General features: G+C 42.9%; 1 protein-coding gene across 1 annotated transcript; it reads left to right on the top strand.

The window, feature by feature from the left end:
* Window positions 1–2,446: 2,446 nt before the first annotated feature.
* On the top strand, window positions 2,447–2,914 carry LOC137217290 (histone H2A-Bbd type 2/3-like). Its single transcript, XM_067723941.1, has one exon. It carries the CDS (start codon window positions 2,447–2,449, stop codon window positions 2,912–2,914), a length of 468 nt encoding a protein of 155 aa, XP_067580042.1.
* Window positions 2,915–15,395: the final 12,481 nt, after the last annotated feature.

Here is a 15,395-nt window from a genome sequence, read left to right as displayed (position 1 = left end):
TAAAAAGAAGTGGGCTTCCCTGGTGGCACAGTGGTTAAGAATCCGCCTGCAAATGCAGAGTGAGACACGGGTTCAAGCCCTGGTCCGGGTCCGGGAAGATCCCACATGCCACGGAGCAACTAAGCCCGTGCACCACAACTACTGAGCCACTTTGAAGCCCAACCCATAGGATGGCAGAAACATTTGCAAATCATATATCTGAGAAAGGTCTATTTTCCAGAATGCATAAAGAAACCTTACAAGTCAACAACAAAAAGATAAGCAACCCAGTTAAACAATGGGCAAAGGACTTGAATAGGCATTCCTCCAAAGCAGATGTACAAATGCCGAAGAGGCACAGGAAAGGATGCTCAACGTATTTAGTCATTAGAGAAATGCAAATCAAAATCACCATGAGATACCACTTCACACCCACTAGGATAGCTAATACAAGCAAAACGAAGCAAAAATAAACCCAGAAAATAACAAGTTTTGGAGAAGATGTGGAGAAATTGGGACACACATACACTGCTTGTTGGGAATGAAAAAATGGTAGAGCTGCTGTGGAAATCAGTAGGGTGGTGGTTCCTCAATAAGTTAAACATAGAATTACCATATGACACTGCAATTCCACTCTTAGATATACGAAAAATTACAGACCAATAGCTTTTATGAATATCGATGCAAAAATCCTCGGAAGAATTCTAGCAAGCTGAATCCAGCAGCATATTATAAATATTACATTCCATGTCCAAATAGGAATTATCCCAGGAATGCAAGGATGGCTCAACATGAGAAAACTGATTAGTCAAAACCACATTGATAAAATGAAGGGGGAAAACACCCTCATGATCATCTTAGTTGATGCAGAAAAAGCATTCAACAAAATCTAACAACTTTCATGATTAAAAAACAAACAAACAAAAAACACCCAGCAAACTAAGAATAGAAGGGAAATTCCTCAACAAAATAAAAGGCTTTTATGAAATACCCTAGCTAATGTCATACTCAATGGTGGAAGACTGGAAGCATTTTCCCTAACATCAGGAACAAGAGAAGAATCCTTGCTTTCAGTGCTTCTACTCAAGACTGTAACGGAAGTCCTAGTCAGAGCAATGAGGCAAGAAAAAGAAATGAAAAGCATCGAAGTTGGAAAGGAAGTTAAACTACTTCTATTCTCAGATGACATGCTCTTCTGTACAGGAAACCCTAAAGAATCCACAAAACACTATTAGAGTTAACAAACGAATTCAACCAAGTTGCAGTATACAAGATCAACACACAAAAATCTGTTGTGTTTCCATATCCTAGCAATGAAAAAATAATCCAAAATGAAATTGACAACAGTTCTATTTCACACAACATCAAAAGGAATAAAACACACAGAGATAAATTTAGCCAAGGAGGTGCAAGGCTTGTGCACTGAAAACTACAAAGCACTGCTGAAAGAAATGAATGATGACCTTAAAAAGAAAAGGGGAAAGACAGCAGATTTTGTGGACGGGAAGACTTAATACTTTTAAGATGGCAATCCCACCCAAAGTTGTCTAGAGATTTAATGAAATCCCTGTGGAAATCGCAATGCTCTGTTTTACAGAAATGTAAAAGCCAATCCCACATGCATACGGAATTTCAAGTGACCTTGAATAGCCAAAATAATCTTGGAAAAGAAGAAAAAAGTTGGAGGACTCACACTTCCCTATTTCAAAACTTAGTCCAAAGCTACAGTTATCAAAACTATGTGGTACTAGCATAAGGATAGACACATAGATCAGTGGAGTCCAGAAATAAACCCATAGATCTATCCCATGGGTTGTAAACCCAAATGAGTTGAAAACAGGTGTTCAAACAGAACCCTGCACAGGAATGTTCACCAGAGCACTATGCCCGACGGGCACAAGGTGGAAGTCACCCAAATGTACATCAGCTGCTGAGCGGATACACATGTGTGGTCTAGCCATGCATTGCAATGTTATTCAGCCTGCTGAATATTATTCAGCCAGGAATATTATTTATTTGGAAGCAGATATATAGTCGTGATGGTGGCCCAGCACCGCCAGTGTATACTTGGTGCCCCTGGATGGTCCGCCATTAGCTGCCTTCTCTGTACAAAGTTCCCATCTGGTGGACAGTGAGAGTTCCACCAAAGAGAGGGTCCAGCGAACACAGTGAGCAGGATCCTGCCAGCGCCATTTCTTTGCAGGCCCAGGACCCCGGCGGAGGGGGTGGGGGCGGGGTGAGGTGGGGTGGGGGAGGGGTTATGGGAAAGCAGTGACCTCACAGGGTGCTCCCCGACCAATGAGGGCCCGGCCTATGGTCGCTAGGATACGGAGGAGGGGCCTGAGAACACCGGTTGTCTAGAGATGTTGGGACCAGCAGGCACAACCGACCGACCCTCATTCCGCCGCACCTCATCCCAGCGCACCGCAGAGCGAGGCCGTCGCAGAAAGCGCGCCCAACGGCCAGCATGTCGGGGAAGAGGGGCCGTCGAGGGTCACCCGGTCGCCGCTCCCACACCGCCCGAGCCGAGCTGTCCTTCTCCGTGAGCCACATGGAGCGCCTCCTGCGGGAGGGCCACTACGCCCAGCGCCTGAGCTCGTCCGCACCCGTCTACCTAGTGGCCATCATCCAGTACCTGGCGGCCAGGGTCCTGGAGCTGGCGCGCCATGAGGCCCAGAACAGCAGCAGGAGGCACCTCACTCCGGAGCCGGTGGACGTGGCGGCCCGCAGCAACGCGCTGCTCAGCGACTTGTTCAGGACTATAGCACCATCTCCCAGGTGGCCCTGGCCCAGCCCTAGCTGCCCAACGACACCTGGGTTCCCGGCCCCCGGGGGGCGCGGCCGTCAGGCGCCAGGTCCGCTCACCGACCAACCGCACAGCCCGGGCGGCCCCGGCCTGCCTGCCGCCTTGGGCACAGTCACTGCGAGTCAATAAAGTGTTTCAAGAGACCCCCTGCGCATGCTTCACTCACTTGGAGTGGGAGGTGGTGGTGGTGGGACACCCCTCGTGGGAGGGATGGGGGCGGGGGTCTGGCCGGAGTTGGGGGGTGGGGGGCGTGGAGTCGGGGGTCACAGACAGAGAGGAGCGGTCTCCCATGGTGACAGTGCATGGGGTGGCCCTGGGTGGGAGAGGCTGGCTGCGGCGGGGCTGGGGGCGGACTGGGGCCTGGGGTGAGGCCGGACAAAAGAAGGCTCCCCCGCTGGCTCTGAGCAAGTCGGAGCCAGGCCAAAGTCCCCAGAGGGACGGGGTTCCTTGCGGCGCTCAACACCGCGAGGGCGGTGTCGTGATAGGGTGAAGGTGCCAAGGCGACCGACCGCCCTGGGTGCGGGAGGCAGGGGTGGGTGGACAGAGCGCTTGGCATGGACTCCCATGGGGCAGGGGCTTTGACGGGAAGATTGAGGCTTGATCGGGATTGGGGTGGGCGGGACACAATCAACACATAGGCAAAGTCAGAATTAGGGTCACACGGGGTCAAGAGTTTTTGGTTGTGTTCCCCTAGAGATGCCAAGAGATGCCCTGCTTGGCAACCTGCGTGAACAAGCTGTAACCTAGCAACAGTGGGCGGGCGCCCGGCCAGGCCCCACCCCAGCACCCCTGGTTTGCATACGAAGCTTGCACCAGGCACAGCCCCTACCCTCAAGATTCCTGCATATGAATCTTGACACTGGAAAGGCTTTTCTCCCAAACCCTCAATTTGCATATGTGACTTTCGCTGGACCGGGCTCTGCCTCCGATCACTCAATTTGCATGTCACCGTGGAAATGGCGGTTTAGCATAGAAAGCTAGAGTAGTAACCACGTGTGAGACACACGTTTTAAAATTAATTCTATATGTTTATGCCTTACGTGTTTTTGATTAGTGAGAAACTTTATGCCTACTGCTTCCCTGATAGGGTACTACCTTTTAATGAAATTTAATTTCTTCATTTTTAATAATGAGAGTGTAATACCTGCCCACCATTTCAGAATAGTGGTTAGAAGAGTTAGAGAGAAATTACATATATTCGATATATAAACCTGATATATAATATATAACATAAAATATATTTTTAAAATATATAAAAATATAGTTGTGCTAAAAGAAGAATTTACCAAGTAGTGGGGATAGTACTGCATGCAGTCCATGGCACTCTGTTATTTCTTTTTTTTAATATTATGCAATAAAATCACCCTCTTTTGGAGCCCAGTTCTACGAATTTAGCACATGTACATATGTGTGTATCCACCACCACATTCAGGATATGGAACAGCTCCAGCAACCCAGGAAAGTCCCTGGTCTGCTGGCCCCGTTTAAGTGCTTGATTTTTGCTAAAATAACGTTTGTTACATAGAGTCCTGGGTGGGGAGTTGGATGGTGAGCCAAGATTCAACAAAGACCACAAGGGAAAGTGAAGTAGAGAAGTTTATTACTGTACTCACAGGTCCTGGATGAGGTACACAGCACACCTGGAGGGCCACACAGGAGGTCAAGGCAGGGTACAGGCAGAGGGCAAGCAGCAGGACCTGCAGCTTATGCCTTTATTAGGGTCCATAGGTGATGTGTTTCTGAGGTTCCCTGGATAAGGCCAGATTGGCAATTCAAAACCATAAAAAGAGCAGGGTTTTCGTAAGCTCTGTTGGAGTCCTATCTAAGGGACCCACAAGGGGAAGGAGCTGGGAGGCGGAAGAGACTGTTTTATCACCAGGGGCTTTGGGGAACTCATATCAGTTACACTTTCTTGTGACTTAGCTGGCTGCCATCCAGGGCATGCCCTTGAGGTTAGGTTTCAGTCCACCCAAGGCCCCTGCAGGCCCCTTAGCCATACAAAAAGAATGCAGAGGCTGCGATATTATGGAGTAGTTTAAACTCTCAACAGTTGTCAAACTCTTTCTTCAGACCTAACCCCTGACAACCACTGCTCTGTTCTCCATCTCTAAAAACTGCCTTTCCCATATGTCTTGCAAGTGGATTCATAAAGTGTGTCAGCTATTGAGGTTGGCTCCTATCACTAAACATACTGCTTTCGAGGTTCATCTAGATTGTTACGTGTATCAGTAGTTATGTTCTATTGTTGAGTAGTATTCCATTGTGTGCATGTACCACAGTTTGTTTACCCGTTGGCCTATTGTAGGACATTTTGGTTGTTTCCAGGTTTTGCAAATTTTTAATAAAGCTGATATGAACACTCATGGATAAGTTTTTGTATGAACTTAAATTTTCATTTCTCTTAGGTAAATACCCAGGAGCTGGACTGCTGGGTCATATGAAAAGGCTCCTCAGATCTCTTCCCAATTAGCCTCATCCTCATCCCCTAGGGGCAACCACTGTTCTTATTTTTTTCACCACATATTGCTTTTGTCTGTTTTAGAACTTCAAATGATGGAATCATACATGTAAATACTTTCAATGAAGCCTCTTTTGAGATCCACTTACGTTGGACGTGTGCATCAATGATTCATTCCTTTTTATCACCTAGTGTTATTTAGCTATATCGGTAAACTACACATGATTTATACGTTCGACAGTTGATGGACATCTGGCCTGTTTTCAGTTCTTTATTATTATGAAAGAAGCTGCTATAAGCATCTGTGTTCATGTTACTGTGTACACTTATCTTTTCATTTTCCTTGGGTAATTCCTAAAAGTGAAAGTGTTTGTGTAATAGGTTAGGTGTATATCTAGCTTTATGAAAAACTGATAAAGATACTAGAGGGGAAGATGGCGGAAGAGTAAGACACGGAGATCACCTTCCTCCCCACAGATACACCAGAAATACATCTACACGTGGAACAGCTCCGACAGAACACCTACTGAAGGCTGGCAGAAGACCTCAGACCTCCCAAAAGGCAAGAAACCCCCCACGTACCTGGGTAGGGCAAAAGAAAAAAGAATAAACAGAGACAAAAGAATAGGGACGGCACCTGCACCACTGGGAGGGAGCCGTGGAGGAAAGGTTTCCTAGAAGCCCCTTCGCGGGCGGAGGCTGCGGGTGGCGGGGAGGGAAGCTTCAGAGCCACGGAGGTGAGCGCAGCCACAGGGGTGCGGAGGGCAAAGCGGAGAGATTCCCGCACAGAGGATCGGTGCCGACCGGCACTCACCAGGCCGAGAGGCTTGTCTGCTCCCCCGCCGGGGCGGGCGGGTCTGGGAGCTGAGGCTGGGGCTTCGGTCGGACCGCAGGGAGAGGACCGGGGTTGGCGGCGTGAACACAGCCTGCAGGGGGTTAGTGCGCCACGGCAGGGAGTCCGGGGAAAAGTCTGCACCTGCCGAAGAGGCAAGAGACTTTTTCTTCCCTCTCTGTTTCCTGGTGCGTGAGGAGAGGGGATTAAGAGCGCCGCTTAAAGGAGCTCCAGAGACGGCACGAGCCGCGGCTAACAGCGCGGACCCCAGAGACAGGCGGGAGACGCTAAGGCTGCTGCTGCCGCCACCAAGAAGCCTGTGAGCGAACACAGGCCACTCTCCACACCCCTCTTCCGCGGAGCCTGTGCAGCCCGCCACCGCCAGGGTCCCGGGATCCAGGGACAACTCCCCCGGGAGAACGCACAGAGCGGCTCAGGCTGATGCAACGTCACGCCGGCCTCTGCAGCCGCAGGCTCGCCCCGCACTCCGTGCCCCTCCCTGCCCCCCCCCCCCCCCCCCCCCCCCGCCTGAGTGAGCCAGAGCTCCCGAATCAGCGGCTCCCTTAACCCCGTCCTGTCTGAGCAAAGAACAGACGCCCTCCGGTGACCTACATGCAGAGGCGGGGCCATATCCAAAGCTGAGCCCTGGGAGCTGTGCGAAAAAAGAAGAGAAAGGAAATCTCTCCCAGCAGCCCCAGGAGCAGCGGATTAAAGCTCCACAATCAACTTGATGTACCTGCATCTGTGGAATACCTGAATAGACAACGAATCATCCCAAATTGAGGAGGTGGACTTTGAGAGCAAGATTTATGATTTTTCCCCCTTTTCCTCTTTTTGTGAGTGTGTATGTGTATGCTTCTGCGTGAGATTTTGTCTGTATAGCTTTGCTTTCCCCATTTGTCCTAGGGTTCTATCCATCCGTTTTCTGTTTTTGCTTTTCTTTAAAAATTTTTTTTTTCTTAATAATCATTTTTTATTTTAATAACTTTAATTTATTTTATCTTACTTTATTTTATTTTATCTTCTTTCTTTCCTTCTTTCTTTCTTTCTTTCCTTCCTACCCTCCTTCCTTCCTTCCTTCCTCCACCCTCCCCCTCCCTCCCTCCCTTCTTTCTTTCTTTCTTTTTCCTTTCTTTCTTTCTTTCTTTCTTTCTTTCTTTCTTTCTTTCTTTCTTTCTTTCTTTCTTTCTTTCTTTCTTCCTTCCTTCCTTCCTTCCTTCCTTTTTTTTCCTTCTTTTTCCTTCCTTCCTTCCGTCCTTTCTTTCTTTCTTTCTTTCTTTCTGCTTTTTCTCCCTTTTATTCTGAGCCATGTGGATGAAAGGCTCTTGGTGCTGCAGCCAGGAGTCAGTGCTCTGCCTCTGAAGTGGGAGAGCCAACTTCAGGACACTGGTCCACAAGAGACCTCCCAGCTCCACATAATATCAAATGGCAAAAATCTCCCAGAGATCTCCATCTCAACACCAGCAAACAGCTTCACTCAACGACCAGCAAGCTACAGTGCTGGACACACTATGCCAAACAACTAGCAAGACAGGAACACAACCCCACCCATTAGCAGAGAGGCTGCCTAAAATCATAATAAGGCCACAGACACGCCAAAACACACCACCAGACGTGGACCTGCCCACCAGAAAGACAAGATCCAGCCTCATCCACCAGCACACAGGCACTAGTCCCCTCCACCAGGAAGCCTACACAGCCCACTGAACCAACTTTAGCCACTGGGGACAGACACCAAAAACAACGGGAACTACAAACCTGCAGCCTGCAAAAAGGAGACCCCAAACACAGTAAGATAAGCAAAATGAGAAGACAGAAAAACACACAGCAGATGAAGGAGCAAGATAAAAACCCACCAGACCTAACAAATGAAGAGGAAATAGGCAGTCTACCTGAAAAAGAATTCAGAATAATGATAGTAAAGATGATCCAAAATCTTGGAAGTAGAATAGACAAAATGCAAGAAACGTTTAACAAGGACCTAGAAGAACTAAAGATGAAACAAGCAACGATGAACAACACAATAAATGAAATTAAAAATACTCTAGATGGGATCAATAGCAGAATAACTGAGGCAGAAGAACAGATAAGTGACCTGGAAGATAAAATAGTGGGAATAACTACTGCAGAGCAGAATACAGAAAAAAGAATGAAAAGAACTGAGAACAGTCTCAGAGACCTCTGGGACAACATTAAACACACCAACATTCGAATTATAGGGGTTCCAGAAGAAGAAGAGAAAAAGAAAGGGGCTGAGAAAATATTTGAAGAGATTATAGTTGAAAACTTCCCTAATATGGGAAAGGAAATAGTTAATCAAGTCCAGGAAGCACAGAGAGTCCCATACAGGATAAGTCCTAGGAGAAATATGCCAAGACATATATTAATCAAACTGTCAAAATGAAATACAAAGAAAACATATTAAAAGCAGCAAGGGAAAACCAACAAATAATACACAAGGGAATCCCCATAAGGTTAACAGCTGATCTTTCAGCAGAAACTCTGCAAACCAGAAGGGAGTAGCAGGACATATTTAAAGTGATGAAGGAGAAAAACCTGCAACCAAGATTACTCTACCCAGCAAGGATCTCATTCAGATTTGATGGAGAAATTAAAACCTTTACAGACAAGCAAAAGCTGAGAGAGTTCAGCAACACCAAACCACCTTTACAACAAATGCTAAAGGAACTTCTCTAAGCAAGAAACACAAGAGAAGGAAAAGACCTATAATAACAAACCCAAAACAATTAAGAAAATGGGAATAGGAACATACATATCGATAATTACCTTAAATGTAAATGGACTAAATGCTCCCACCAAAAGATGCAGATTGGCCGAATGGATACAAAAACAAGACCCATATATTTGCTGTCTACAAGAGACCCACTTCAGACCTAGAGACACATACAGACTGAAAGTAAGGGGATGGGAAAAGATATTCCATGCAAATGGAAACCAAAAGAAAGCTGGAGTAGCAATTCTCATATTAGACAAAATAGACTTTAAAATAAAGACTATTAGAAGAGACAAAGAAGGACACTACATAATGATCAAGGGATCGATCCAAGAAGAGGATATAACAATTGTAAATATTTATGCACCCAACATAGGAGCACTTCAATACATAAGGCAAATACTAACAGCCATAAAAGGGGAAATCGACAGTAACACATTCATAGTAGGGGAATTTAACACCCCACTTTCACCAATGGACAGATCATCCAAAATGAAAATAAATAAGGAAACACAAGCTTTAAGTGATACATTAAACAAAATAGACTTAATTGATATTTATAGGACATTCCATCTGAAAACAACAATAGACATTTTTCTCAAGTGCTCGTGGAACATTCTCTAGGATAGATCATATCTTGGGTCGAAAATCAAGCCTTGGTAAATTTAAGAAAATTGAAATTGTTTCAAGTATCTTTTCCGACCACAACGCTATGAGACTAGATATCAATTACAGGAAAAGATCTGTAAAAATTACAAACACATGGAGACTAAACAATACACTACTTAATAACGAAGTGATCACTGAAGAAATCAAAGAGGAAATCAAAAAATACCTAGAAACAAATGACAATGGACACACGACAACCCAAAACCTATGGGATGCAGCAAAAGCAGTTCTAAGAGGAAAGTTTATAGCAATACAATCCTACCTTAAGAAACAGGAAACATCTCGAATAAACAACCTAACCTTGCACCTAAAGCAATTAGAGAAAGAAGAACAAAAAACCCCAAAGTTAGCAGAAGGAAAGAAATCATAAAAATCAGATCAGAAATAAATGAAAAAGAAATGAAGGAAACGATAGCAAAGATCAATAAAACTAAAAGCTGGTTCTTTGAGAAGATAAACAAAATTGATAAACCATTAGCCAGATTCATCAAGAAAAAAAGGGAGAAGACTCAAATCAATAGAACTAGAAATGAAAAAGGAGAAGTAACAACTGACACTGCAGAAATACAAAAGATCATGAGAAATTACTACAAGCAACTCTATGCCAATAAAATGGACAACCTGGAAGAAATGGACAAATTCTTAGAAATGCACAGCCTGCCAAGACTGAATCAGGAAGAAATAGAAAATATGAACAGACCAATCACAAGCACTGAAATTGAAACTGTGATTAAAAATCTTCCAACAAACAAAAGCCCAGGACCAGATGGCTTCACAGGCGAATTCTATCAAACGTTTAGAGAAGAGCTAACACCTATCCTTCTCAAACTCTTCCAAAATATAGCAGAGGGAGGAACACTTCCAAACTCATTCTACGAGGCCACAACCACTCTGATACCAAAACCAGACAAAGATGTCACAAAGAAAGAAAACAACAGGCCAATATCACTGATGAACATAGATGCAAAAATCCTCAATAAAATACTAGCAAACAGAATCCAACAGCACATTAAAAGGATCATACACCATGATCAAGTGGGGTTTATCCCAGGAATGCAAGGATTCTTCAATATATGCAAATCAATCAATGTGATACACCATATTAACAAACTGAAGGAGGAAAACCATATGATCATCTCAATAGATGCAGAGAAAGCTTTCGACAAAATTCAACACCCATTTATGATAAAAACCCTCCAGAAAGTAGGCATAGAGGGAACTTTCCTCAACACAATAAAGGCCATATATGACAAACCCACAGCCAACATCGTCCTCAATACTGAAAAACTGAAAGCATTTCCAGTAAGATAAGGAACAAGACAAGGTTGCCCACTCTCACCACTCTTATTCAACATAGTTTTGGAAGTCTTAGCCACAGCAATCAGAGAAGAAAAGGAAATAAAAGGAATCTAAATCAGAAAAGAAGAAGTAAAGCTGTCACTGTTTGCAGATGACATGACACTATACATAGAGAATCCTAAAGATGCTACCAGAAAGCCACTAGAGCTAATCAATGAATTTGGTAAAGTAGCAGGATACAAAATTAATGCACAGAAATCTCTGGCATTCCTATACACTAATGATGAAAAATCTGAAATTGAAATCAAGAAAACACTCTCATTTACCACTGCAACAAAAAGAATAATATATCTAGGAATAAACCTACCTAAGGAGACAAAAGACCTGTATGCAGAAAATTATCACACTGATGAAAGAAATTAAAGATGATACAAATAGATGGAGGGAAATACCATGTTCTTGGATTGGAAGAATCAACATTGTGAAAATGACTCTACTACCCAAAGCAATCTACAGATTCAATGCAATCCCTATGAAACTACCAATGGCATTTTTCATAGAACTAGAACAAAAAATTTCACAATTTGTATGGAAACACAAAAGACCCCGAATAGCCAAAGCAATCTTGAGAACGAAAAATGAAGCTGGAGGAATCAGGCTCCCTGACTTCAGACTATACTACAAAGATACAGTAATCAAGACAGTATGGTACTGGCACAAAAATAGAAATATAGATCAATGGAAGAGGATAGAAAGCCCAGAGATAAATCCATGCACATATGGTCACCTTATCTTTGATAAAGGAGGCAGGAATGTACACTGGAGAAAGGACAGCCTCTTCAATAAGTAGTGCTGGGAAAACTGGACAGGTACATGTAAAAGTATGAGATTAGATCACTCCCTAACACCACACATAAAAATAAGCTCAAAATGGATTAAAGATCTAAATGTAAGGCCAGAAATGATCAAACTCTTAGAGTAAAACATAGGCAGAACACTCTATGATATAAATCAGCAAGATCCTTTTTGACCCACCCCCCAGAGAATTGGAAATAAAAACAAAAATAAACAAATGGGACCTAATGAAACTTCAAGCTTTTGCACAGCAAAGGAAACCATAAACAAGACCAAAAGACAACCCTCAGAATTGGAGAAAATGTTTTCAAATGAAGCAACTGACAAAGGATTAATCTACAAAATTTACAAGCAGCTCATGCAGCTCAATAACAAAAAAACAAACAACCCAATCCAAAAATGGGTAGAAGACCTAAATAGACATTTCTCCAAAGAAGATATACAGATTGCCATCAAACACATGAAAGAATGCTCAACATCATTAATCATTAGAGAAATGCAAATCAAAACTACAATGAGGTATCATCTCACACCAGTCAGAATGGCCATCATCAAAAAATCTAGAAACAATAAATGCTGGAGAGGGTGTGGAGAAAAGGGAACCCTCTTGCACTGCTGGTGGGAATGTGAATTGGTACGGCCACTATGGAGAACAGTATGGAGGTTCCTTAAAAAACTACAAATAGAACTACCATATGACCCAGCAATCCCACTACTGGGCATATACCCTGAGAAAACCATAATTCAAAAAGAGTCATGTACCAAAATGTTCATTGCAGCTCTATTTACAATAGCCCAGAGGTGGAAACAACCTAAGTGTCCATCATCGGATGAATGGATAAAGAAGATGTGGCACATATATACAATGGAATATTACTCAGCCATAAAAAGAAACGAAATTGAGCTATTTGTAATGAGGTTAATGGACCTAGAGTCTGTCATACAGAGTGAAGTAAGTCAGAAAGAGAAAGACAAGTACCGTATGCTAACACATATATATGGAATTTAAGGGAAAAAATGTCATGAAGAACCTAGGGGCAAGACGGGAATAAAAACACAGACCTACTAGAGAACGGACTTGAGGATATGGGGAGGGGGAAGGGGAAGCTGTGACAAAGCGAGAGAGTGGCATGGACATATATACACTACCAAACGTAAAACAGATAGCTAGTGGGAAGCAGCCGCATAGCATAGGGAGATCAGCTCGGTGCTTTGTGACCAGCTAGAAGGGTGGGATAGGGAGGGTGGGAGGGAGGGAGACGCGAGAGGGAAGAGATATGGGAACATATGTATAGCTGATTCACTTTGTTATAGAGCAGAAACTAACACACCATTGTAAAGCAATTATACTCCAATAAAGATGTAAAAAAAAAAGCCTGATAAGCTATTTTCCAAAGTGTTTGTACCATTTTACACTCTCACTATGTATGAGGGTTCTGGTCATTCATTTATTCTTGCCAAAATTTGATGTTGTCAGCTGGTTAGTTTCAGCCATTCTGGTGGATGTACAGTGATATCTCATGGTGGCTTTAATTTGCAATTACCTAACGACTAACGATGTTGAGCATATTTTCAATTTGCCAATAGAGAGATATTAAAATCTCCAACATAATTGTAATTTTTCTCATATCTAAATAACCATCCCAGTTTTCTTAGGCCTTCTGTTTGTATGGTACATATTTATACTTTTACTTTCAGTCTTTCTTTGTCCTCATATTTAGAAAGCGTCTCTTTTTAAATTTTTATTTTATTGTGATAACCCTTAAAATGAGATCTATCCTCAATACATTTTTACTGTACAATATATTATCATTGATTATAGATACAATGTTATACAGCAGATCTTGAACTAATTCATCTTGCTTATCTGAAACAATGCTCATTGATTAGTAACTCTCCATATCCCCCTCCCCTTAGTACTTGGCAACTACCATTGCACTCTGATTCTACAAATTTGACTACGTTAGATACCTTGTATAAGTGTAATCATGCCATATTTGTCTTTCTGACTGTCTTATTTCACTTAGCATAATGTCCTCAAGCTTCATCTGTATTGTTAAGGAGCATTTCTTATAGCCAGCATATAGTCATGTGTTGCTTTTATACACAGTATGATCATCATATTAGTCTGCTATGTTGCCAGAGCTGAAAGTAAGTCCTATCAATATTTTAAAGATGTTGGAACCATGTTTTAGTTGGAATTCAGTTTCAAAATACTCTTTGCTCCTCTTTCCTTGGTGGCCTTTGCATAATAGGTTTCCACATGCTCATGTATTGGGAATGAGAACTCAGCATCTAATTCCCCATTCCACTTCTTGCTCCAGATATATTTCTTTTATATGTACAATGATTTATGGAATTTAAAAATCTTAATTAAACTCTTTAATGTTTAAAAAAATTAACAGTGTTTCTCCAGGCCTACCTAGGATTCCAGAGCCAAAGATAGAGATGAGGGTTCTTTGTAAAAGGCCAAGAATTTGCTTCCTTTTTTAGCAACTTTCTCAAGGTTTTCAGACCATCAGAGTGGTACTGTCATATGTAGAGGCTTGGACTATCAGTCTTTCTGCTGAATACTCACTGAGTAGGGTAGATGGTCACATCTTATATTTTCCCATCTCTATCTTCTCTGATCATGTTTACTTAACGTTACAGACTATTTTTACTCAGGGATTTTCCTCAGCCCCTAATTTATATTTAACATTTTTAGTTAATACTTTTCTTTATCATCATTTTAGACATTTTATAATGAGGAACTAATAATCTATACACATACAAACAACTCCCTAGTTTCTATTTTATAAAAAAAGATTTTCACACACAGCAATACAAACTCAAGTAATATTTGTATGGGACCCTTGAACTGGAGGTGAGTTCTTGGATATTCTTTGTGTATATGTTCCCTCTACAGGTAATGGTTTGACTTCATCGGCTGCAGTACTACAACATTAGGCTATAGACAAGAATTTTGCATTACATATCAAACCTACCTTATAGTACATTAAGTGGATGGGATTAAGGCAGGCAGAGAAGTACATTATTTCTCTTTTTTTGTCACTACAATATTAATTCATTTTTAATATAAATTTATTTATTTTTGGCTGCATTGGGTCTTAGTTGCTGTGTGCGGGCTTTCTCTAGTTGCTGCGAGCGGGGGCTACTCTTCATTGTGGTGGCCTCTCATTGCGGAGCACAGGCTCTAGGCACATGGGCTTCAGTAGTTGTGGCGTGCGGGCTCAGTAGTTGTGGCTCATGGGCTCTAGAGCACAGGCTCAGTAGTTGTGGCACATGGGCTTAGTTGCTCCGTGGCATGTGGGATCTTCCCGGACCAGGGCTCGAACCCGTGGCCCCTGCATTGGCAGGCGGATTCTTAACCAGTGTGCCACCAGGGAAGTCACTACAATATTCTTAACCGACCTCATTTTTCTAGTGAAAGCCAAAACCATAAACTAGTTCAATGCATAATACCTACTTAGGCTCTGTTGGCCCTTCAGATGATCAGTTAAAATGATGCATTTTGCATAACTGTGAGAAATAGTCTTTCTTTTTCTTCTTATCTTTCCTTTTTTCTCTCTGGGTATGGATCTCTCTCTCTCTCTCTCTCTTTCTCTCTCTCTCTCTCTCTCTCTCTCTCTCTCTCTCTCTCTCTCTCTCTCACACACACACACACACACACACACACACACACACAAGAGACAAAGAGTGGACTCTGTTTATAGACAATGAGGGTCTTTTAGAAGTTTGAGGCTAGTGATTCTGAATCCCA

This window comes from Pseudorca crassidens, chromosome X, assembly GCF_039906515.1.
Source record: "Pseudorca crassidens isolate mPseCra1 chromosome X, mPseCra1.hap1, whole genome shotgun sequence".
NCBI classification, from domain to species: Eukaryota; Metazoa; Chordata; class Mammalia; order Artiodactyla; family Delphinidae; genus Pseudorca; species Pseudorca crassidens.
This window is presented reverse-complemented; position numbering and strand designations above follow the sequence as displayed.

What these genes read in the sequence shown, in the direction of transcription:
- LOC137217290 (XM_067723941.1), top strand. Translation starts at nt 2,447, where the DNA reads ATGTCGGGGAAGAGGGGCCGTCGAGGGTCACCCGGTCGCCGCTCCCAC.